The sequence below is a fragment of the Scyliorhinus torazame genome, chromosome 8 (genome assembly GCF_047496885.1).
Source record: "Scyliorhinus torazame isolate Kashiwa2021f chromosome 8, sScyTor2.1, whole genome shotgun sequence".
In the NCBI taxonomy this organism is placed as follows: domain Eukaryota; kingdom Metazoa; phylum Chordata; class Chondrichthyes; order Carcharhiniformes; family Scyliorhinidae; genus Scyliorhinus; species Scyliorhinus torazame.
Window position 1 is genome coordinate 34,098,322 of NC_092714.1, and position 24,499 is coordinate 34,122,820.

At 44.5% G+C, this 24,499-nt stretch overlaps 1 protein-coding gene across 3 annotated transcripts in view; it reads right to left on the reverse strand.

Annotated features, from left to right (window-relative positions):
• The window catches only part of dop1b (DOP1 leucine zipper like protein B), a 176,303-nt gene that overhangs the window by 82,961 nt on the left and 68,843 nt on the right, over nucleotides 1-24,499 (reverse strand). For all 3 annotated transcript variants that reach the window (XM_072513343.1, XM_072513341.1, XM_072513342.1), the window contains exons 5-11: nucleotides 16,281-16,470; nucleotides 14,513-14,611; nucleotides 12,203-12,326; nucleotides 10,539-10,648; nucleotides 8,657-8,771; nucleotides 6,637-6,751; nucleotides 3,935-4,054 (exon numbers count right to left, since the gene is read on the reverse strand). In XM_072513343.1, the coding sequence (XP_072369444.1) occupies nucleotides 3,935-4,054; nucleotides 6,637-6,751; nucleotides 8,657-8,771; nucleotides 10,539-10,648; nucleotides 12,203-12,326; nucleotides 14,513-14,611; nucleotides 16,281-16,470 (873 nt within the window). The remainder of the gene's footprint in view (nucleotides 1-3,934; nucleotides 4,055-6,636; nucleotides 6,752-8,656; nucleotides 8,772-10,538; nucleotides 10,649-12,202; nucleotides 12,327-14,512; nucleotides 14,612-16,280; nucleotides 16,471-24,499) is intronic.

Below are 24,499 nucleotides of genomic sequence, written 5' to 3' on the forward strand. Positions count from 1 at the left end.
TCCTCTGCTCCAAGGAAAACAACCCCAGTCTAGCCAATCTCTCTTCACAGTTAAAAATCTTCTGCCCAGGCAACATCCTGGTAAATCCCCTCTGCCCCCTTTCCAGCACTATCACATCCTTCCTATAATGTGAATTCCAGAACTGCAAAGAATACTCTAGCTGCGGCCGAATCAATGTTTTACACAATTCCAGCATGACCTCCCTGCTCTTAAACTTTATGCCTCAGCTAATAAAGGCAAGCATACCATATGCCTTCTTAACCACTGTATCCACATGCTTGGCTACCTTAAGGACCAGTGTACATGCACACCAAGGTCCCTCTGATCCTCAGTGCTTCCTAGGGTCCTGCCATTTATCACGTATTCCCTCGTTTGTCCTGCCCAAAGGATCATTGTGATTGCAGATAGGAGGGCCATGTGGTGAGAATTTATTAAGATGCTGGAGCAAAACTGGCCAAGAGGCATGCAGCATTTAACAAGGTCAAGGCTGCGGTGTATTGGAGTAAGTTTTGATTTGGTGTGGTTTAGCCCAAGTGCCTCCGTGCGACTTACAAAATTAGAGACTATTACTTTCAGACTCCAAAAAAGAGGCTGAACTGTTCGTGGAGAGAAATGGACTGGGGTTGAGATAAATTGGTTGGGTGATATTTGTATGGAGGTGGGTGGGTGATTTCTGGTATTTGATATGTTTTTTTTCCCAATGGGGAATTTTATTGTGGGAGGTTAGCGGGATGAGTGTTGATTCTTGTTCATGTTTTCTCTCCATTGGAGATGATAAAGTTGGATTTGGGCAGGGGGCTTGTTAGTATTTGGGAATTTTGATGAATAGTACTCTGTGTTGGGGCCATCCTGCTAACGGAAGCAAAAGGATGGGGATATCTGCAGCTCATATGGCTGGGGGGGGGGGGGGGGGGTAAATATTGTTGTTTGAATATGATTGTGAAGGTGTTATATTGGAAAATCATTTTTTCACAGATATGTTAAAAAAACAAAACCATGCTGACTGTTTGCAATTAATCCCTGCCTCTCCAAATGCAAATTAATTCAGTCTCTCAGAATTGCTTCCAACTGCTTCCCCACCACTGGGGTGAGACTGACTGGCCTGTAATTTCTTGGCTGATCCCTTCCCTCCCCTCTTGAATAATGGCACCACATTGGCTATTCTCCAGTACCTCTCCTAGGGCCAGAGAGGAATGTAAATTATTTCAAGCACCCTGCATTTTCCTCCATTGCCTCACTCAATAGCCTGTGATACATTTCATCTCGCCCTGGATACTTGTCTACTTTTAAGCCTGCCAGACCACCCAGAGCCTCCTCTCTGTCAATATTAATTTCTTTAATTTTATCACAGTCCTTCTCCCTGATTTCTATACCCACACACCAGCCCTTTCACTAGTAGACACCAATACAAACTATTCTTTTAGAACCCCACCTACACCCTCCAACTCCCCACACAAATTACCACTGTGGCCCTTAATGGGCCCTACTCTTTCCCTAGTTATCATTTTACCCTCATTATACTTGTAAATCAATTTAGGATTTTCCTTTATTTTACCTGCCAGTATCCTTTCTTGTCCCCTTTTTGCTCTCCTAACTTCCTTTTTAAGTTCCCCCTTGCACATTCGATACACCTTTAAGGCTTCTGCTGTTTTGAGCCCTTGAGATCTGCCATCGACCTCTCTTTTTCTCCTTATCCAGTGCTGTATACCCCTCAATATCCAGGGTTCATTGGATTTGTTGGTCTTTGTAACATGTTGCCCCTGCACTCTCCCTATTTTCTTCTTGAATGCGTCCCACTGTTCTGGCACAGATTTACTTAAAAGTGCCCGCTCCCAGTCCACTCTGGCCAAATCATATCTGATCTTATTAAAATCAGCCTTCCCCCAGTTTAGTACTTTCCAGCCCAACCTTGTCCTTCTTCATAACAATCTTGAATCCAACAGAGTTATGATCACTGACTGCAAAATGTCCCCCCCCATTGATAATTTTAGGTAACAAAGCCGAGAAATTAAGTCCAGGGCCAACCCCTCTCTCGTAGGACCTTCTATGTACCAGCTTAAAAATTTATCTTGGACGCATTTTAAGAATTTTGCTCTTTCTAAACCTTTCACACTATGACTACTCCAGTTAATGTTGGGGAAGTTGAAATCCCCCACTATAACTACCCTATTATTTTTCTGAAATTTGCCTACATCTCTGCTCTTCTATTTCTGTCGGACTGTTAGGGGGCCTGTAGAACACTGCCAGCAATGTGATGCCCCTTTTTGGTGTTTACGTTCTACCCATATGGCTTCATTTGAAGAGCCTTCTAAGATGTCGTCCCTCTTTCCTGCTGTCATTTATTCCCTAATCATAATCACAACGCCCCCACCTGTGTCTTGCCCGAAGATCCTATATTCTGGAATATTCAGCTGCCAATCCTGCTCCTCTCTCAACATGTCTCAGTGACAGCAATAACATCTTATCCCCATGTTTTAATTTGTGTCCCCAACTCATCTCCCTTGTGAGTCAGACTGCTTGAATTAAAATACCATCCAATCTTTCCCAATGCCATTGTGACTTAACTGGTCTTGAAATTCTATGCCTTCCTGACTCACTGGATGTCTCTTCAAATTTTGCATGTGCATCCAGCCCTGAACACACGCTCAGTACCCCAGCCCCCTATCAAGTTAGTTTAAACCCTCCATAAAAGCACTAGCAAACCTCTATGCAAAGACGCTGGTCCCATTTTGGTTCAGGTGCAAACCATCCGTCTTGTACAGGTCCCAATGTTCCATAAAACTAAAGCCTGCCTTCCTGACCATGTCTCCAGCCATGCATTCATCTGGGCTAACCTCCTATTTCAATACTCACTAGCACATGGCACCAGATATAATCCTTTTGGGTCCTGTCTTTTTAACCTACTTCCTAGCTCCCCAAATTCTGCTTGCAGGACCTCATTGCCTATATCATTGGTAACGCATACCACTATATCTGTCTGTTTGCAATCCCCCTTCAGTATGCCCTGCAGCAATTCAGTGACATCCCTGACCCTGGCACCAGGAAGCAATATACCATTCCTGAAGTCTATTTTGCAGCTGCAGAAACGCCGGTCTGTTCCCCTTACAAGTAAACCCACTACTACTTTAGCCCTGTTCAACCTTCTCCCATCTTGTGCAGCAGATCCACCCATGGTGCCATAAAGGTGGTTGTCACTGCTTTCCCCAACACAAGTAATCTCCCAACAACAGCATCCAATGCGGTATATCTGTTAGAAATGGGGATGGCCACAGGGAACTCCTGCATGAGCTGCCTTCCTCTACTTTGCCTGGTTGGTCACCCATGCCCTTTCTGCCTGTTCAATCCTCACCTGCACTGTGACCATTTTACTGAACATGCTGACCATGACTAGCTCATTTTCACGGATACTCAACAGTGAATCTACCCTCAGCTCCAGCTCCAAAATGTGGTTAGGCAGTAGCTGCAGCTGGTCACACTTACTGCACACTTGATCACCAGGGACAACTGAAGCGTCATGATTTCCCACATAGCACAAGAAGAGCATTTCAAAGGTGCGAGCTCTCCTGCCATGACTGCCCTTGATTTACTCCCTTTTTAAACAAAAAAATATGCTTAAGATAAGAATACTATCAACTTACCTCCCTTACGCTAACTTTACGTCCCTTATCCTACTTTGTTTACTTAGATTACTTTATTATAATAACCCTCAACTTCACTCATGTTGTTTCTCAGTTAATCCCTTCCTCCAAAACAAAACCTTTATAAACTCACGACTACATCACTGTGACGCTCCCAGCTCTCCTCCCGCTGTTTCAAACTGTGAAACATTGAACCATGAAAACCTTGGCACTCCACTAACCAACATGCTTGGCACCTGAAAGGTGCCACACAATACAAGGTAAACATTTTGCCACGCGAATATTGAACACTCTACCTGATGCAGTCTTCAAAATGCTTAGTTAAGTAGTCCCACAGGTAGTCTATGCTTAGCGAGCTGATCAGCACATTCACCGTCTTTATTACTTCCGATGCATTTTTATTTTCTTTCATTTTGCTGGGGAGAAGACAAAAATGAAGAATTGTATGCATGGTTCTGATGGGTCTATAGCATCAATTGACAAAGAAAACTAGGAAACTTCTTAGGAGAACAAAAACAAGACTGTTTAGGATAAACCAGAATTATTATTTTTTTTAAAAGTATCAAGCATGTCAATATATTTCCAGCTAGTAAGTGAAGAAAACAGCAAATCTCACAGATGTAAAAACGCAAGGATGGCAAAAAAGAAATCAAAGGGTAGAAAAGCTTTACTCAAGTATTTTTCCATTGTACAAATAAATGGGAAACTAGTAATTTCCAAAAATGCTAGGTGCAGTTAGAAAATGGGGGCCGGGACGCGCGCCCGAGCAAAAGGGCGCGAGCGGGAGAAAGAGCGCGCGAGAAGCATACATAGAACATACATTGCAGAAGGAGGCCATTCGGCCCATCGATTCTGCACCGACCCACTTAAGCCCTCATTTCCACCCTATCCCCGTAACCCAAAATGAAATGAAAATAGCTTTTTTTTTTAATAAACAATTTTAATGAGGTATTTTTTGGCATTGTAAACAGTAGAATTACAGAACGAGAAAACAAAAGGACTGTACAGTAAACAAAGTACATAGTGCAATTGCCGTAGCCCGTCCCACCCAGATCTGCCTAATTGACCCCCTATACTACATTCCCTTAACCCTCCTCCACCCCCCCCACCCCGCTGACGATTAATTCTCCGCAAAGAAGTCAATGAATGGTTGCCAACTCCGGGCGAACCCCAACAACGACCCTCTCAAGGCGAACTTGATTTTCTCCAAGCCACAGACAGACTTCCGACTTCGGGGGCTTTGTGTCCCCCCAAGCTAGGAGTATCCGTCTCCGGGCTACCAGGGAAGCAAAGGCCAAAACGTCGGCCTCTTTCTCCCCCTGGACTTCCAGGGCCTCTGAAACCCCAAAAACCGCGACCTCTGGACTCATTTTCACACTCGTGTTCAATACTCCAGACATGACGTCCTCGAACCCCTGCCAGTATCTCCTAAGTTTTGGACACGCCCAAAACATGTGGACATGGTCTGCCGGTCCTCTCAGACACTTTACACACCTGCCCTTACGCCGAAGAATCTGCTCATCCGTGACACTGTCATGTGGGCCCGGTGGACGACCTTAAATTGAATCAGGCCAAGCCTGGCACATGTTGCAGTCCCATTCACCCTGCTCAGCGTGTCCGCCCACAGGCCTTCCTCAATCGCCCCTCCCAACTACTCCTCCCATTTATGCCTCAGCTCCTCGGTCTGCGTCTCCTCCGCCCTTGCAAATATCAGAGATACTTCCTTCCCCCATCCATCCTCTAGACACTACCCGATCTTGGATCCCCCTTAGTGGCAAGAGTGGAAGAGATGGCACCTACCTGCGCAAAAGTCCCACACCTGAATATACCGGAATTCATTCCCCGTCGTCAACCAAACTTGGCCTCCAGAGATGCAGTCACCAACGCCCCCCAGACTGGTACCCCTACATGAGGCTGCCTCAACCCGCTCCCAAGCCAACCCTCCCCCCCAGCACCCACTTCCTTATCATGGCTATGTTAGCCGCCCAATAATAGTTGCTGAAATTCAGCAGTGCAAGCCCCCCTGCACGTCTGTGGACTGTGGGAGGAAACCAGGGCATCTGGAGGAAACCCACGCAGACACGGGGGACACAGTTTTCCCATCAGGAGACTAAGTCCCGACGCTGGAGTGAAAACCGGAGTGTTTCACTCCGGCGTCGGAGGCCGTTCCCAGCCCCCTATTCTCCCACCCCCGGGGGGCTAGGAGCGACGCCGCGTCATTTACACGCGCCGGGCCTTGGCGCCGCGTAAATGACGTGACCGGCGCAGCGTAAATGACATCACCCGCGCATGCGCGGATTGGTCGGCGCCAACCCGCGCATGCTCGGTTGCCGTCCTCCCCGCAGCCGCCCCGCAAGAAGATGGCGGATCGATCCTGCGGGGCAGCGGAGGAAAGGAGGTCCTCCTTCAGAGAGGCCGGCCCGCCGATCAGTGAGCACAGATCGCGGGCCAGACTACTTTTGAGCCCCCCCCCCCCCCCGGTGCAGGAACCCCCCTCACCGCCCCCACAGGCCGCCCCCAGCGTTCCCATGCTATTCCCGCCGGCGGCAGCGACCAGGTGTGGATGGCGCTGGCGGGAACCTGTCGTCTTGGGCAGGCCGCTCGGCCCATCTGGGCCGGAGAATCGCCGTTCGCCCATTACCAACGGCAAGCGCCGATTCTCCCAGCAGCCAGCCATGCTTCGCGGGTTTTGGGGGGGGGGGGGGGGGGGGATTGCGTGCGGGTGTCGGAACGGCGTGGCGGGACTCGCGCGGCGCACGGGCTATTCTCCCACCCGATGAGAACAACCAGACTCCGCACAAACAGTGATCCAGCGGGGAATTGAACCTGGGACCCTGGAGCTGTGAAGCCATAGTGCTGGCCACTTGTGCTACCATGCTGCCCGTAAATACAGATAAATACCAGCTGACACAAGTGAAGATATTTTACCATCATTTTAATCTTTTAGCTTTATTTTAACATCGAGTTATTCATATTCTAGCAGAGGTGCCATCTATACCTTATGAGCAGACTTTCATTCTGGCTTGATTGCATATCTGAATCGAGCATCTCTTTGCAGATAGAGTAAAAGGCCCGGATCACTTCAAGAAGCAAATCCCCAATGACCGGAGGGCCTGTAAAAGCGACACATTATTAATTGCAATGACCAGTCTGCTCTCATCAAACCTGAACAAGTCAAAAAAGATGGAGGTGTTAAAACCAATCACGGTATATTTTTTGATTTCTCCCTTGCAAGCCCAACCCATTTGGAAACCTCACCACATATCTCACAATGAAAAAAATGTTACCAGCTCTTAACAATACTGCACTGCCACCCCACTCTCGCCATTTTTATTCCTCCTAAATATATTCAATACTGCAATGTGTATTTTCCATTATCACCCACTTGACAGCCAGGTAGCTGTTGATGCTGTTCAGCCTGAATCTTCCTCCAAGTTAATTGCTTTAAGTATCCCAGTTTACTTCCTACACGCTGCACATTGAGATATATGCATATTAATTAGCTTTCTGGTCCAAAGTATATCAGCATCACTTCAGCCATGAATTCCATGCTGATTTACTCTCAGCTGGATATTTAGTTATTTGTCCAGTTCCCCGTCTTTCAGCGTCTGAATAAATTGTCACTTCCAGATTTAACTGTTGGCCAATACATTTGCACCATCTGTCAGATGTAGCTCATTCTTGCAACAACAAAAAAAACCCTACAACCCCTGCCAGAGCCCAACATCCTTCAGCCACTTCATAACTGTCCTGATCTTCCTACACATCGGCGAAAATGTAATTCTGAGGTTATCACCCATAACGTCCAGCTCTTTGAACAAGCTTTTCCACTCTATGTCCTTTACCCAAGCTGGGAGACAAAGTACCCGAGGCTGCCAGCCAGTCAGGCTACATCAGCCCCTCCAGCTATCGAATCCTCTACCAAGACTGTGCTTCTAGCCACGTTGCTGATCGTCTTTTCTCGTTTGTTTGTTGGTGCCGCTGAAGTGGCTCTGCCATCGCTCCCCACAAGGAGGAAGAATTTCAAATTGGCTTCAGGGCTGCTATGCATTCTGTTGTAACCCACCCTTCCTGCTTTTTTCTATCTCTTTGATTGGTGACTACCTCCCATTGACCAACCTCGAGTTCTCACTTCAAAAATTTCCCCAACGTGCCAAATTTCCTCCACCTCAAAAGTCTGGGACTCTTGAGCTCAACTGGTCCATTTTAGAAAGTTAAAATGGAAATGCAGCTGTTTTGAATTCAAAACTTGAGTTTATTTTAATGCATTGATCTTGCATCAAAGTAATTTAACATTCAATGGAACAACTCCTTTAAAGATATAGGGCGCAATCTTCCCTATAGAGCTGCGCCGGAAAAGCAGCTCGCAGTGGCATAGCATGGCAGGTAAAAGCGGAAGACCCCACTCCCGGTATCTACCCGGCTCGCCACGCCTCGCGAGATTCAACGCAATCTCACAAGGCATTGTAAGGGGTTTTTAACAAATCTGCATATTAGAGCGAGGCAGTAAGCTTTACTCTAATGTGCAGATTCCCGAGGTACTGGAGGCTTTGGGATTCAATTCCTTCACCTCATGGACCTCGGGCAAGGGCCGTTTGGTACTGGTCCCCACAAATGGGGACCAGGCGGAATGACACTTATTGGGGTCTCCAAGGGGATCGGAGGCCCCCAGCTGCATGCCCTTTGGGCAGGGTGGTGCTCTAGCACTGCTGGTGCCAGCCTGGAACACTGGCACTCCCAGCCTGGTACCCTGCACATGCATGATTGGGCCGGGGTTGCCCACCATGGGTGTTGGGGGTGTGGGCCGGTGGACCCTCCCATGTTACGTTCGGGCTTGGGGGTGGGGGATTTTTTTTTGGCAGCCTCGGAGATGGGGTCACCATTTCTCGCTACAATGGGGAGTTCCGGCGAGCAAGTCGCGTTGAATAGCCAGTGCCGGGCTATACACGCTCACTAGGGGACTTTGTTCCCTTTTGGGAAGATCGCGCCCATGGTGTGCAACTCATTTGCCAGTTTACCTAGTTCAGGTTTATCAAGTAGACTTATGAGAATGCGAAAAGGCTTCTGTTGTGCTTGAGGTCCATGTTCCTGATCTGGCACAGGGTTGGCATGTTGCAGAATTCTTATCAATGCCTGTAAATTAAAGTAGATTGCTTTTAAGCAACAATGAACACTTCATCCTCAGTGATTAAGTTACAATCCTTGAAGAACTCCTCCATAGTGGCATCAGGAAGGGTTAATCTCACTCGAAGCTTGAATAAGAAAAATTCACTGGAATCAATGAGACAACCTCCTTCTCTTTTGTACACTTCCTTCACAAGGGAGTATGAGGCACACCCAAATATTGTCACAAGGTTGCAGCTACTTTGCTCTTAAGCTGTACTCCTGCCAAAGGCAAACATCTACACAGAATTGTTTTACATATCTACGTATGTTACATTATGACTGTAGAAGCACTATACCAACACCATGTATTTACATAGCAAATCAACTAATTGGGAAATGTAAAAGAAGTGCGGTTGCATAGTGGTTAGCACTATGGCTTCACAGCGCCAGGGTCCCAGGTTCGATTCCTGGCTTGGGTCATTGTCTGCGAGGAGTCTGCACGTTCTCCCAGTGTCTGCACGTTCTCCCAGTGTCTGCGTGGGTTTCCTCCGGGTGCTCCAGTTTCCTCCCACAAGTCACGAAAGATGTGCTATAAGGTAATTTGGACATTCTAAATTCTCCCTTGGTGTACCCGAACAGGCGAAATGTGGCGACTAGGGGCTTTTCACAGTAACTTCATTGCAGTGTTAATGTGAGCCTACTTGTGACAATAAAGATTATTATAATAAAGTATTGCATTATTATTCATAGCTTTGAAGATGAACTGAAAATAAATTATATGGTTTACAAAAAACATCTGGATTGGAGTCCTGCTATTTTTATAATTTCATGAAGGTAAAGCAGGAACCCATATTTGACAGCATTTGATAGATTATGGACTGATTGATTCATTGATGTTTTTAGGTACGGATTGAGTGCATAGCTAAAAGGTGGAATTATTTAAAATGACATGACTGTGAGAAGATAGTCATTCTTTCAGATAATGAATTAACTATTGAACTTTAGGGTCTTGTCGGTAGAAATTTAAACATTGTTGCAATGAATGTTTCATATAATGAATAGGCCATTGTATTTCAGTGCAGTTAGCAATAAGAACATATCAAATAATTAGTTCCAGCAAGGTCTATGGCCAGCAATGGCATGTGAAATCCATTCTCGAGGCAGCGCACGTAAACACCGAATTAATTTTGACGGACATCAGTAAATTTTAAGTAATGGCCAATGTTTGATTAATAAATCATCTAAGTAACTGACATCTATTTAAACAAATCAGGAGGTCTAAGCTGAGAATTAGAAACCAATGAGAGTAAATGAGGAATTAGACCATCGATAAGGATTCCCTTAAAAGTAAGATCACGTGATCAAGGTTTCGCTCCTGAGTTCCTGCCTTTCTGAATTCATGAATCATCCCAATTGTTTATTTTAAAAGTGATTTCTGTATGCTTTTATGATTTATGATTTCTTTTGCAATGTATTTGACCAACTTATGTTCAGTTTGATATTTTGTTTCTAAGTTTCGATTTAGTTCATATGCAAGTGTATCAAAGTAAATAATAAGCAATAAAGTCATATTTTCGACACCTCCAATCAACCGGACTATCGACTTTTATTAGAAGATAAAATAAGAGATCCTACGGCATCATTGAGAATAATTGAAGAATATGGATGATAATGGCATAGTGTAGGTTAGATGGCTTTTGTTTCGGTGCAACATCGTGGGCCGAAGGGCCTGTACTGCGCTGTATTGTTCTATGTTCTATGTTCTATGTTCTAATATTCCGTAAGCATACTTACTCGAACCAGCAAGTCCTTGGAATGTTTGTTAAAGTAAGTCTTGGCATGATCTTCAGGAGAGATGGAGCACTCTGCGTCTGTAGTCATGATGCCTCCTTTGATATCTGTACCTAAAAGGATCAATGGGAGCCATAAATGCAAACAGAACACATAGAATATTGGTAATTAAATCTTTAGTTTTCGCTCTGTTGTACCAATCAAACAATATGTGGGAAAGATTTGACATCAGGAATATAATGTCAATAATGAAAAAGGTGCATGCAAGTATTTTTTTAATTCCATGATAAGTTTAGCATTTAAGACAGTTCATGGGTACTTTTCTCATGCAACAGGCCAATTGTGATAAAGATGTTTTTTGGATATTGGACAAATCAGATCCCAGATCCTAACTCTGTTTTTTTTTTGCAAAACTGTGCAGTGAAGTTGCTGAGCAAATTCACAGGAGTCTGGATGGACTTATAATACAAAGAATAAAACATTTTTTAAACAAGAAAAATTGAACTGCGTCACTCCAGAAATAAAGGTTGAAAAGATCTCAATACAAACACAAGAAAATGACTGCGATATTCACCATTCCTTTCACCCTGGCTATATCTTTACAGAGACAGACAAATTCAGAAATCTAAAACAATTCACCATATCTATCTTATGCTGTAATAATCAGGGTTGGTGTGTGGTACAGGTGAACCAAATGGCAAACTGCGGTCAGACACACCACACTACACAAGAAATGACTAATGTGACCAAAGCAGATTCTATAGACATCTCAACAACCCAACCAGATGCTGTAACACTGAGCCAACCAGTCTCACTGAAACTCTGTCTTTCTCATGAGTTTCCCCAATCTCCACATTTGAAGAACACACCTTGGAATTCTCTCCAAATATTGCTCCCATTCAGCAGGCTTCAAGAAAGAATCCATCTGCACGGATTCAATCTCACCTTCAGAGTCTCATTTCCCTGCATCTCGGAGTGTACTCCTTCCTCACCTTCCAAACACATTTTCAGATCTTCAGCCATACCAAGCAGAACACCACTGCTCCAAAAGGATATTTCTGCCCTCCATGGTGGCATGGAGTCACCAACTTTCAACTGCCCTCTCAGACTTTCTGGGCATTCTGGCCCCAATATTTGCACCTTATCATAAAAGATATTAAACTTAACCAGTTAAGTGGAATAGAATAAAAGATGAATGCGAATAAGATCATGTTCAATGGAGGGGTTTCAAAAGAATGCATAACTCACAAAAACAATAATTATTGTTACACAAGCAAAAATCTACGTATGCTAGAAATTTGCCAAAAGCGGTACTGAATTAAGAAGAATTGGACAAGCTGAAAGTGTTTGTTTTAAAAAACAAAACTAAGCAATATTTTAAGAAATGTCAGTTTGAGTCTTGAAATGAGAATCTCTCAGAACACAGACTATCTATCCACAGATCATCCATCTGCGATGGAACAAAGGGAGAATGCATGCATACTAGGCTACTCTTCCAGACCCACCAATCGAACCTACAATCACCACCAGAACAGGCCTTGGAAACATCACCTGGGTACGCACTTAGTGAAGAAATATGCTAAAGGTGAGAATAAATAAAAGATCATTTCCTTTAAAATCACAGCAAGAAAATTAAACAAAGACAATTTTTTCTTTTAAAAACTTACCCAAGAGCCATGCATACAAACGTCTGTTCAAGGACATGTCTCTCCTCAGTACAGTGTAGAGAGCAGCAGAGAGAACAAGCACCATGTCCGCCCTGGACATTGGAATGACAGACCTATTTGGATCCTTGAAACAAAAATGAAAAGGACTGTCAAATACAATATTAGTAACATGCACACACACAATGTCAGTCTGTCAGGTAACCAAGTGCAGACAACTTTGTAGGTGCACTTAGAAAGCATTTTCAAATTACGATGTTTGAATGAACAAAACTAACATCCTTCAGATACATTTTTAGCACTGATTAAAACAAAAAATGTTGAATTTATGTGGCACTTTGAACATTCTAAAAGTGCTTTCAAGCTAACAGATGACCCTTCTGAAATGCCTTCAATGTTGTTCTCTAAGCAAATATGCAGCTAATTGGCACAAAGTAAACTAATAATAATCTTTATTAGTGTCACAAGTAGGCTTAGATTAACACTGCAATGAAGTTACTAGGGGCTGGTTTAGTACAGTGGGCTAAACAGCTGGCTTGTAATGCAGAACAATGCCTGCAGCGCGGGTTCAATTTCCGTACCAACCTCCCCGAACATGCGCCGGCATGTGACGACTAGGGGCTTTTCACAGTAGCTTCACTGAAGCCTACTTGTAACAATAAGCTATTACTATTTATTATTTTATTATTTATTTACTATGAAACTCCCCTAGTTGCCACACTCTGGCACCTGTTCGTGTGCACTGAGGGAGAATTCAGAATGTCCAATTCACTTAACAAGCACGTCTTTCGAGTCTTGTTGGAGGAAACAGGAGCACCCGGAGGAAATCCACGCAGACACGGGGAGAACGTGCAGACTCCGCAGTGACCCAAGCCAGGAATCAAACCCGGGTACCTGGCACTGTGAAGCAACAGTGTTAACCGCTTGTACTACCATGCCGTGTTCCCCCCCCCCAAACAGTAAATGGTAGAATTCAATAATTCACCAGAGTATTTTTGTGCCACCAGAGAGTGGCACTGATTAACGGCGCGAAATTGAGCAGAACATTGGGAGACCTCCTTGTTCTCCCCTGCACAGTGCCCAGGCAGTTTTTCTTTCATTCAGAGGTCATGAATTAATCAATTCTTCCATCAAAAAAAAAAGCATTTATGCAGTGCTTTTCACGACCAATGCTGGATAAAAATATTATTTTGATTGCAGGATAAAAACCTGCCGTCAGGAATCCCAGAATAAATCCGCTGCACTTCGAAATTGTGCCACAGGATCATTTACATCCAACTAAAGAGGCAAATGGGGCCGTGGTTTAATTTCTCATCCCACAGTCTGCACCTCCGACCGGTGCAGCACTCCCTCAGTACTAGAGTGCCAGCTTTAATTATATTTATTTACAAAGAGTGAATGATACCAAAAACAATTTATATTTTAGTTCACAGTTTACAAACTGTAAAATTATTGCCCAATCATGGACCAACACCCATCCAGTCATAAATGTCAGATGTTTATTCAAAAACGATCTGTAGCTAAATAACCAGGTAATGCAACATGCTTTTACATGGCTCGCACTAAATGTCTGTCAATGTGAGGAATGTAGTGGCCGGGGTTTTGCACCCACGGCAAAGAAAAATTCCACGAGAAGCCAAGATCTCGCCGGCAGGATCTCGCAATACGAAAGTCCCCGCCCAACATTATTATCGTAATGATGCTCCCACCCAGGAATGTCGGGAACATTTGAATAATTACATTGCATTAGCAGGCTTCCACACTATCATTCCCCCCCACACACCGACGTGGCGTTTACAATGGGGCCGAAAGAGAACAGGGGGCAAATGCTCAGGCAGTACACCAGGTAAAAGTCAAAAACTTCCGCCCTTGTGTTTCGACTTGCCTTCGCAGGAAATTTCATGGCCATCTTCCCATTCAGTAGGATTGGGAAAAGTTCTGCACAAATCTGGGCTGCATTCAGTAAATCCAGGTTTGACACATGATTGGATGATGTTCTCCAGAACTGTGTCAACCTGTTACTGCAGAGACACTTCTGAAATATGGTGCATAAATCACATATAAACACTGAATATTTCTTTCTTAAGCAAGTACCCATGCTACCAACCCTTTCCCACCTAGCTAAGATGTTAAAAAACAAAGTTAAGGGTGATGAAATATATTAAGCTTCACAAGATCACAGATGCCGTTGCCAGTCACTTCTGCTGGGAGGCATGATTTGCAAGTTATCTGCTTTAGAATTCGTGGAAAGAGAACACAGACTAGCAACTATCTCAATTAGCACTGAACAGATTTTAAAATAGATATGCTTACCAGGCACGTGCAAAAAGGAAAAAAGAAAAATAGAATGTCTAAATTGTTTCGCTGTACAAGAACATTAGAATCCTGCACCGAGGCACAGAGCGCTTTCACCTAAAAAACAAAAATAAATGACGATGAATTCGCAACACACGATACGGAGAACGTTGAAAATCTGAAACAAGAGCAGCAATTCTGGAGACACCCAGAAGACAAGGCAGCATCTGTGGAGAGAGAACCAGAGTTAATGTTTCAGGCCTACAACATTTCATCAGAACGTCAATGCTTCTGCTGCTAAATCGTTCCTTTTCCCACAGCAGCCATTGTTATGAACATATGTTTTATTAATCTCATTCTTGGGATGTGGGCCTTACTGGCTTCTCACTTCTTACCTATCCCCAATTCCCCGCGAGAAGATATTGATGAGCTGCCTTCTTGAACTGCTGCAGATGATTTGTTGTAGATGCTCTCACTATGCTGTTAGAGGGAGAGTCCCAGGATCTTGGACTCAGCAACAGTGAAGGAACAGCAATATATTTCCAAGTCAGGATGGTGAGTGACTTGGAGAGGAACTTCCAGGTGATGTTCCCAGGTATCTGCTGCCCTTGATGGTGACGGGCATGTGTTTCAGAGGTGCTTTCTACTTAGCCTTGATGAGTTCCTGTAGTGCATCTTGTAGATGGTACACATGACTGCCACTAGTTGTCAGCAGTGGAGTGAATGTTTGTGGATAGGGTTCCAATGAAGCAGCTGCTTTATCCTAGATATTGTTGAGCTTCAAGTGTAGTTGGATCTTCGCTCATCCAGGATGGTGGAGAGTATTCCATCACATTCCTGACTTGTGCCTTGTAGATGGTGGACAGGCTTTGGGGAGTTAGGAGAGGAGTTACTTGTTGCAGGATTCCTGGCCTCTTGACCTGCTCTTGTAGCCACAGTATTTATATGGATAGTCCAGTTCAGTTTCTGGTCAATGATAGCCCCCCAGATGTTGATAGTAGAGGATTCAGCAATGGCAATGTCATTGAATGCCAAGGAGCATTGGTTTGATTCTCACTTGTTGAAGATGATCATTGCCACAAATGTTGTTTGCCAGTTGTCAGCCCAAGCCTGGATATTGTCCAGGTCTTGCTGCATTTGGACATGGACTGCTTCAGTATCCGAGTAGTCGCAAATGATGCTGAACATTGTACAATCATCAGCAAACATCCTCACTTCTGACCTTATGATGGAAGGACGATCATTGACAACACAACTGAAGATGGTTGAGCTGAGGATACTACCCTAAGGAACTCCTGCAGTGATGTCCTGGAACTGAGATTATTGACCTCCAACCACCACAACCATCTTCTTTTGTGAAGGTATGAATCTAACTTGCAGAGAGTCCCCTCCCCACCAAATTCCCATGGGACTTCCATTTTGCTAGGGCTCTTGGATTCCATACTTAGTCAAATGCTGCCTTGATGTCAAGAGATTGTTAATTTAGTGTTAAATTAGTCATTTTTACAAAAAGGGCCCATGCACTTCAGAACCAAGAATCAAAGGCCCAAATGCGGCAAGATAGATTTTTGTTGTGTGTAACCTTTACAGAAGCTGCTTGATCTTAAATCCATTAATTTCAGAGGAGATCAGCTGACTTCCTAAACACCTCCACCATTGTTTGCGCCAATTCTAACCAACCAGTTCCAGTCCCACTCACCTCCCCTCCCTTGCGAAAATATTATGGCCAGAAGAAATAAATACCACAAAATCAAAACAAAGGGTTGGATTGCATTAATATGCTTACCGCAACGCGAGGATCTGTGCCAAACATATACTTTTGCTCTTCTCCATATGTAGATCTGTTAATGTGGTTGACAACAAAGAGCGAAGCCGGGAGGCGTATGGAGGGGCTGACTAGGACACTGCCCCACAGAGCTCCATAGAATACCTCCTGACCCACTACCAGCATCAGTTTCTGCAGCAAGGTGTCCGTTCTTCATATAATAGAGAGGGAGAAAAAGAAACTGGTTGACTGCAAATTAAAATACCAATACCACTCATATTCCACGGCAATAATTCAGATCTTGCGAAAATATAAAACTTGATTGGCCTCTTTGTCAGTTCAAAGCTATAATTGTGCTGCAAATGGAATAACACAGTAATCCTCTGGCGGACAGCCTTCTGGTTTATCTTCCAAAAGATAGCTACTTCAGGCAGGAAGGACATCTAAACTGCCCGTTCTATGGATTCAGCACCTGGTCCCCTCAATTTTCACAGTCAAGACTCTGCATAACTGACAGGTTGACTGCAGAGCAGAAAAATCCAACCGCCTGGACCGACCTCCACCCTGAACACCGAACAAGTGGGCCTCCCATGTTCAGTAGGTGGGATATTTTCTTCACAACTTGCGCTCTGCTACTTTTATTTACACCAAAATACCGGGATAGTTGAGAAACCAGGAGGTAAGAAAACAATAAAAACTGGGAAATAAGAATCCTGGTCCGAACTGTTTTGTTCCTATTGGGAAGATTAACTCCAGGACCTCAGAATAACATTTCTTTGGATGGTCAATCACCGTGAGATTAATCATTCTTACAAATATACTTGTTCAGAACTCTCGCTGATCAATAATCGTCAAACCCAACCACCTTTCCAGTTTGCACCCCCCCCCTGGTGCAAACAAAGCAGCTTTAAAAGCTTCAAATTCAAAATGTAATGCAGTACCATCAGCAAATAACACCATGTTCTCAAAGCTCTGGGAAAGAGAGATCCACCCATTGATGTCAGGGCAGGGAGCAAATATTTTCATTGATCCATTTGGATTATTGAACAAAGAATAATACTACACAGGAACAGGCCCTTCAACCCTCCAGGCCTGTACCGGTCATGATAACAACCTTGTCCAAAATCCTCAGCACTTCCTTGTGCCGTATCCCTCTATACCCATCCTATCCATGTATTTGTCAAGATGACTTTTGAGTGCCGTTAATGTACCTGCTTTCATAACCTCCCCTGGCAACGCATTCCAGGCACTCACCACCCTCTGTTTTCTAAACCTGCCTCGCACATCTCCTCTAAACTTTGCCCCACGGACCTTAAACCTATGCCCCTAGTGACTCCATTCCCGTAACAGCCTCCCCGAACAGGCGCCAGAATGTGGCGACTAGGGGGCTTTTCACAGTAACTTCATTTGAAGCCTACTTGTGACAATAAGCGATTTTCATTTCATTTCATTTCCTTCCATCCTGGGAAAGAGTGCCTGCCCATCCACTCTATCCATGCCCCTCGTACCCTTGTAGACCTCTACCAGGTCACCCCTAAACGTTTATTGTTCTAATGAAAACAGTTTGAGTCTATTGAGCCACTCCACATTGCTAACATCCTTCAGACCAGGCAACATCCTGGTCAACCTCCTTTGCACCCGCTCCAAAGCCTCCACATCCTTCTGGTAGTGTGATGACCAGAATTGTGTGCAATGTTCCAAGTACTGCCTTCCCAAGGTTCTATACAACTGTAGCATGACTTGCCAGTTTTTAAACTCAATGCCCTATCCAATGAAGGCAAGCATTCCATATGCCTTCTTGACTACCTTGTCCACTGGTGCTGCCACTTTCAAAGATCTGTGGACCTACCCACCCAGATCTCTCTGACTTTCTGTATTCCTAAGTGTTTTATGGTATAGGTCCCCTCTATGTTAGACCTACCAAAATGCATTTGCCTCACATTTGTCTGGATTAAACTCCATTTGCCATTTCTCTGTCCAAGTCTCCAACCTATGTCCTGCTGTATCCGCTGACAATCCTCAATGCTATCTGCCACTCCGCCAATCTCGGTGTCATCCGCAAACTTACTAATCAGATCGGCAACATTTTCCTCCAAATTGTTTATGTGTACTACAAACGGAGGCCCCAGCACAGATCCCTGTGGAAAACCATTAGTCACAACCTTTCATTCAGAAAAACACCGTTCTACTGCTACCCTTGTAGTGTTTCCCACCCTTCCACCTCCTCTAACCTAAGGAGGTGAGTGAATATCAGGTAAGCTTTCTCTTTTCTTTTTCTTTTATTCGCAAGTTATAGCTTCAGATTTTCGGCGGGGGCAATGGCCAGGGGTCTGTCGGGAAGGTAAGTTTACCCTTTAAAAACTTACCTTGCAGGAGAAGCGACCTTCAGATTTTCGGTGGGAGCAGTGGCCAGGGGTCTGTCAGGAAGGTAAGTAGCTGGGAGAAATTTAACTCTTCGTGGGTTGGTAAATATTGTGATTGGTAAGTAAAATCTTTATTTCTTTCACTTATTCATTATTTGATATTATATTTGTAATCAGTTAAGGTAAAGTGTAAAAATGGCAGGAGATCCCAGACCCATGTTATGCTCCTCATGATCAATGTGAGAGTTCAGGGACGCGACCGATGCCCCCGACTCCTTCGTGTGCCGGAAGTGTGTCCAGCTGCAGCTCCTGTTAGACCGCATGATGGCTCTGGGGCTGCGGAGGGACTCACTTTGGAGCATCCGCGATGCTGGGGAGGTCGTGGATAGCACGTTCAGTGAGTTGGTCACACCGCAGATTAGGATTGGTGAGGGAGACAGGGAATGGGTGACCAAAAGGCAGAGAGAGCAGGAAGGCAGTGCAGGTGTCCCCTGCGGTCATCTCCCTCCAAAACAGGTATACCATTTTGGATACTGTTGGGGGAGATGACGCACCAGGGGAAGGCAGTAGTAGCCAGGCTCATGGCACCGTGGCTGGCTCCGCTGCACAGAAGGGCGGGAAAAAGACTGGCAGGGCTATAGTCATAGGGGATTCAATCGTAAGGGAGTAGAAAGGCGTTTCGGTGGTCGAAAACAAGACTCCCAAATGGTATGTTGCCTCCTGGGTGCATGGGTCAGGGATGTCTCAGATCGGCTGCAGGACATATTGAAGGGGGAGGGTGAACAGCCAGTTGTCATGGTGCATATAGGCACCAACGATATAGGTACAAAACGGGATGAGGTCCTCCAATCAGAATTTAAGGAGTTAGGAGATGAGTTTAAAAAGTAGGACCTCAAAGGTCGTAATCTCAGGATTGCTACCAGTGCCACAAGATAGTCAGAGTAGAAATTCAAGAATAGTCAGAATGAATATGTGGCTTGAGAGATGGTGCAGGAGGGAGGGGTTCAGATTTTTGAGACATTGGAACCGGTTCTGGGGGCGGGTGGGACCATTACAAATTGGATGGTCTACACCTGTGCAGGACTGGAATCAATGTCCCAGGGGGTGCTTTTGCTAACACTGTTGGGGAGGTTTGAAACTAATGTGGCAGGGGGATGGGAACCAAATTAGGAAGTTAGAGGTCAGTAAAGAGGCAGCAACTAAAGCCATTAAGGTACTAGATAATAAACTCAATGTGACTAAGGGGAAGAGTAGACAGGGAAGAGATGATGAACGCAAAGGGACAGGTGGTCTGAGGTGCATTTGTTTCAATGCGAGAAGTGTAGCAGGTAAGGCAGATGAATTTAGGGCTTGGATTAGTACCTGAGAATATGATGTTATTGCTATTACGGAGACTTGGTTGAGGGAAGGGCAAGACTGGCAACTAAATATCCCAGGGTATAGATGCTTCAGGAGAGATAGAGAGGGAGGTAAAAGGGGTGGAGGAGTTGCATTACTGGTCAGAGATGATATCACAGCTGTGAATAAGGAGGGCACGATGGAGGATTCGAGCACTGAGGCAATATGGGTAGAGCTAAGAAATAGGAAGGGTGCAATAACATTGGATTGGATTGGATTTGTTTATTGTCACGTATACCGAGGTACAGTGAAAAGTAATTTTCTGCAAGCAGCTCAACAGATCATTAAGTACATGAGAAGAAAGGGGAATAAAAAAAAATACATAATAGGGCAACACACCATATACAATGTAACTACATAAGCACTGGCACGGATGAAGCATACAGGGTGTAGTGTTAATGAAATCAGTCCATAAGAGGGTCATTTAGGAGTCTGGTGACATTGTTGGGACTTTACTACAGACCTCCCAAAAGCGAGCGTGAAGTAGAGGTACAAATATGTAGACAGATTATAGAAAAATGTAGGAGCAATAGGGTGGTCGTGATGGGAGATTTTAACTTCCCCAACATTGAATGGGACTCATGTAGTGTTGGAGGCGTAGATGGAGCAGAATTTGTAAGGAGCATCCAGCAGAGTTTTTTTTAGAGCAGTATGTAAATAGTCCAACTTGGGAAGGGGCCATACTGGACCTGGTATTGGGGAATGATCCCGGCCAGCTGGTTGAAGTTTCAGTTGGTGATTACTTAGGAATCGTGATCGATATTCCCAAAGTTTTAGAATACTCATGGACAAAGACGAGAGTGGTCCTAAAGGAAGAGTGCTAAATTGGGGAAAGGCCAAGTACAACAAAATTCGGCAGGAGCTAGGGAATGTGGATTGAGAGCAGCTCTTTAAGGGTAAATCCACACTTGAAATGTGGGAGTCTTTTAAGGAAAGGTTGATTGGAGTGCAGGACAAACGTGTCCCTGTGAAAATGAGGGATAGAAATGGCAAGATTAGGGAACCATGGATGACGGGTGGAATTGTGAGGCTAGCTAAGATGAAAAAGGAAGCATACATAAGATCTAGGCGACTTAAAACTGATGAACCTTTGGAGGAATATCGGGAAAGTAGGACAAATCGCAAACGCGCAATAAAGAGGGCTAAAAATGGTCATGAAATATCTTTGGCTAACAGGGTTAAGGAAAATCCCAAAGCCTTTTATTCGTATGTAAGGAGCAAGAGGGTAACTAGAGAAAGAATTGGCCCACTCAAAGACAAAAGAGGGAATTTATGCGTGGAGTCAGAAGAAATGGGTGAGTTTCTTAATGAGTACTTTGCATCGGTATTCACCAAGGAGAGGGACATGACGGATGTTGAGGCTAAGGATGGATGTTTAAATACTCTAGGTCAAGTTGGCATAAGGAAGGGGGAAGTTTTGGGTATTCTAAAAGGCATTAAGGTGGACATGTCCCCAGGTCCGGATGGGATCTATCCCAGGTTACTGAGGGACAAAATAGCTGTGGCCTTAACAGATATCTTTGCAGCATCCTTGAGCACGGGTGAGGTTCCGGAGGACTGGAGAATTGCTAATGTCCTTTTGTTTAAGAAGGGTAGCAGGGATAATCCAGGGAATTATAGACCTGTGAGCTTGACGTCAGTGGTAGGCAAACTGTTGGAGAAGATACTGAGGGATAGGATCTATTCACATTTGGAAGAAAATAGACTTATCAGTGATAGGCAGCATGGTTTTGTGCAGGGAAGGTCATGTCTTACAAACCTAATAGAATTCTTTGAGGAAGTGACAAAGTTAATTGATGAGGGAAGGGCTGTAGATGTCATGTACATGTAAGGCGTTCGATAAAGTTTCCCATGGCAGGTTGATGGAAAAAGTGAAGTTGTATGGGATTCAGGGTGTACAAGCTAGATGGATAAAGAACTGGCTGGGCAACAGGAGACAGAGAGTAGTGGAGGAAGGGAGTGTCTCAAAATGGAGAAAGGTGACTAGTGGTGTTCCACAGGGATCCGTGCTCGGACCACTGTTGTTTGTGATATACATAAATGATCTGGATGAAGGTATTGGTGGTCTGATTGGCAAGTTTGCAGATGATACTAAGATTGGTGGAGTTGCAGATAGCGAGGAGGACTGTCAGAGAATACAGCAAAATATAGGTAGATTGGAGAGTTGGGCAGAGAAATGGCAGATGGAGTTCAATCCAGGCAAATGCGAGGTGATGCATTTTGGAAGATTTAATTCAAGAGCGGACTATACAGTCAATGGAAGAGTCCTGGGGAAACTTGATGTACAGAGAGATCTGGGAGTTCAAGTCCATTGTACCCTGAAGGTGGCAACGCAGGTCGATAGAATGGTCAAGAAGGCATACAGCATGCTTGCCTTCGTCGGACGGGGTATTGAGTACAAGAGTCGGCAGGACATGTTACAGTTGTATAGGACGTTGGTTAGGCCACATTTGGAATACTGCGTGCAGTTCTGGTCGCCACATTACCAGAAGGATGTGGATGCTTTAGAGAGGGTGCACAGGAGGTTCACCAGGATGCTGCCTGGTATGGAGGGTGCTAGCTATGAAGAAAGGCTGAGTAGTTTAGGATTGTTTTCGTTGGAAAGACGGAGGTTGGGGGGGGGGGGGGGGAGAACCTGTTTGAGGTCTACAAAATTATGAGGGGTATGGACAGGGTGGATAGCAACAAGCTTTTTCCAAGAGTGGGGGTGTCAATTACAAGGGGTCACGATTTCAAGGTGAGAGGGGGAAAGTTTAAGGGAGATGTGCGTGGAAAGTTTTTTTTACGCAGAGGGTGGTGGGTGCCTGGAATGCTTTGCCAGTGGAGGTGGTAGAGGCGGGCACAATAGCATAATTTAAGATGCATCTAGACAGATATATGAATGGGTGGGGAACGGAGGGAAGTAGATCCTTGGAAAATAGGTGACAGGTTTAGATAAAAGATCTGGATCGGTGCAGGAAGGGCCTGTTCCTGTGCTGTAATTTTCTTTGTTGTTCTTTGTTCTAAACCTGGACAATGTCCTAAATACTTGTAAGTCATCTGCAAGTGTGCAATGAGGTTGTGCGCAAAGATGTTCGACAATCAACACCACTTCTTCCCTTTCATGGCATCACTTGAGAAAAAGTTGGCATCACAAGAGGATAAAATCGCGAGAAACCTGGACGTCATATTTTTAACGATACTTCAGCACCATATTTTTGTATTTTATGATTTCTAAAGTACCTCATCAATATGCATGGGATTCAATTTTCCTACTCTGCAAGTCAACATTACCTGTCCATCTAGCACAACTAAAAGGGCCTAATAGCCCAAAATATTGGCCTTCCGATTGACTGTATATCACAAGAGTTTGGTCTTCGGATTATAATCAGTACCAACCACAACACCCATTCATCACACAGCGCAGAAAACAACGTCCATTTTTCATTGGCCCATTATATTTCCACCCTTCTCATTCAACCCAGCCAAAATCAAGAATTAACAAGGCTTCTGCTTCTTTGTGGTACAGCACCACACAATAAAATACTTTCGACCACTCAGCCAACAAGAGAGCCGGAATTTACTCTATTTGATCATTTCAAACCAGTTGGGAAGTTAAATGTTTCTTTGCTTTATAAATTCTGGCTTTTCACAGTGGCCTATTCCTGGCGGATCAGTCAGATGACATTCAGCACAGTCTGAAAATATTGTGTATTTACTTGACAGCTGGATGTCGGCTTCCAACTCAGGAACATTACAGATTACTCATGCAAGTCTATAAAGTTTGGGAGCAATTTTGTGCTGCACATTTATCAGTGCTGAGATTATACCAAGGCTGCAAGTCACAAATCTGTTACTACCTCAGTGCCGATGAATGCACAGTGCTAAACTGCTTTACTTCCTAGAAGGAAAAAGGAAAATAGAACATAGTGCAGAAGGAGGCCATTCGGCCCATCGAGTCTGCAGCAACCCACTTAATCCCTCACTTCCACCCTATCCCCGTAACCCAATAACCCAGCCTAACTTTTTTGGTCACGAAGGGTAATTTATCGTGGCCAATCCACCTAATCTGCACGTCTTTGGACTGTGGGAGGAAACCGAAGCACCCGGAGGAAACCCACACAGACACGTGGAGAACGTGCAGACTCCGCACAGACAGTGACCCAGTGGGGAATCGAACCTGGGACCCTGGCACTGTGAAGCCACAGTGCTAGCCACCTGCGCTGCCCCAAAGTGAAGTGGGATTAAAATAATCCACACAATTGGATTGAATATTGAATGGTGCCAGACATGGCAACAATCCAGTAAAAGCTGCCAGCAGCTGTGTAACCATATTTCAATTACTTATTTTCAAATCTAACTGCCAAGATCCAAATTTCCGACCAATCTTTTGGGCATCAGACCTGATGAGATAGCAACAGCAGTTTTATTTTAATTTGATAAGATACATCTTCCTCTCCAGTGTACATTATTTAATCGCAATACAAAGTGACAGAGAAA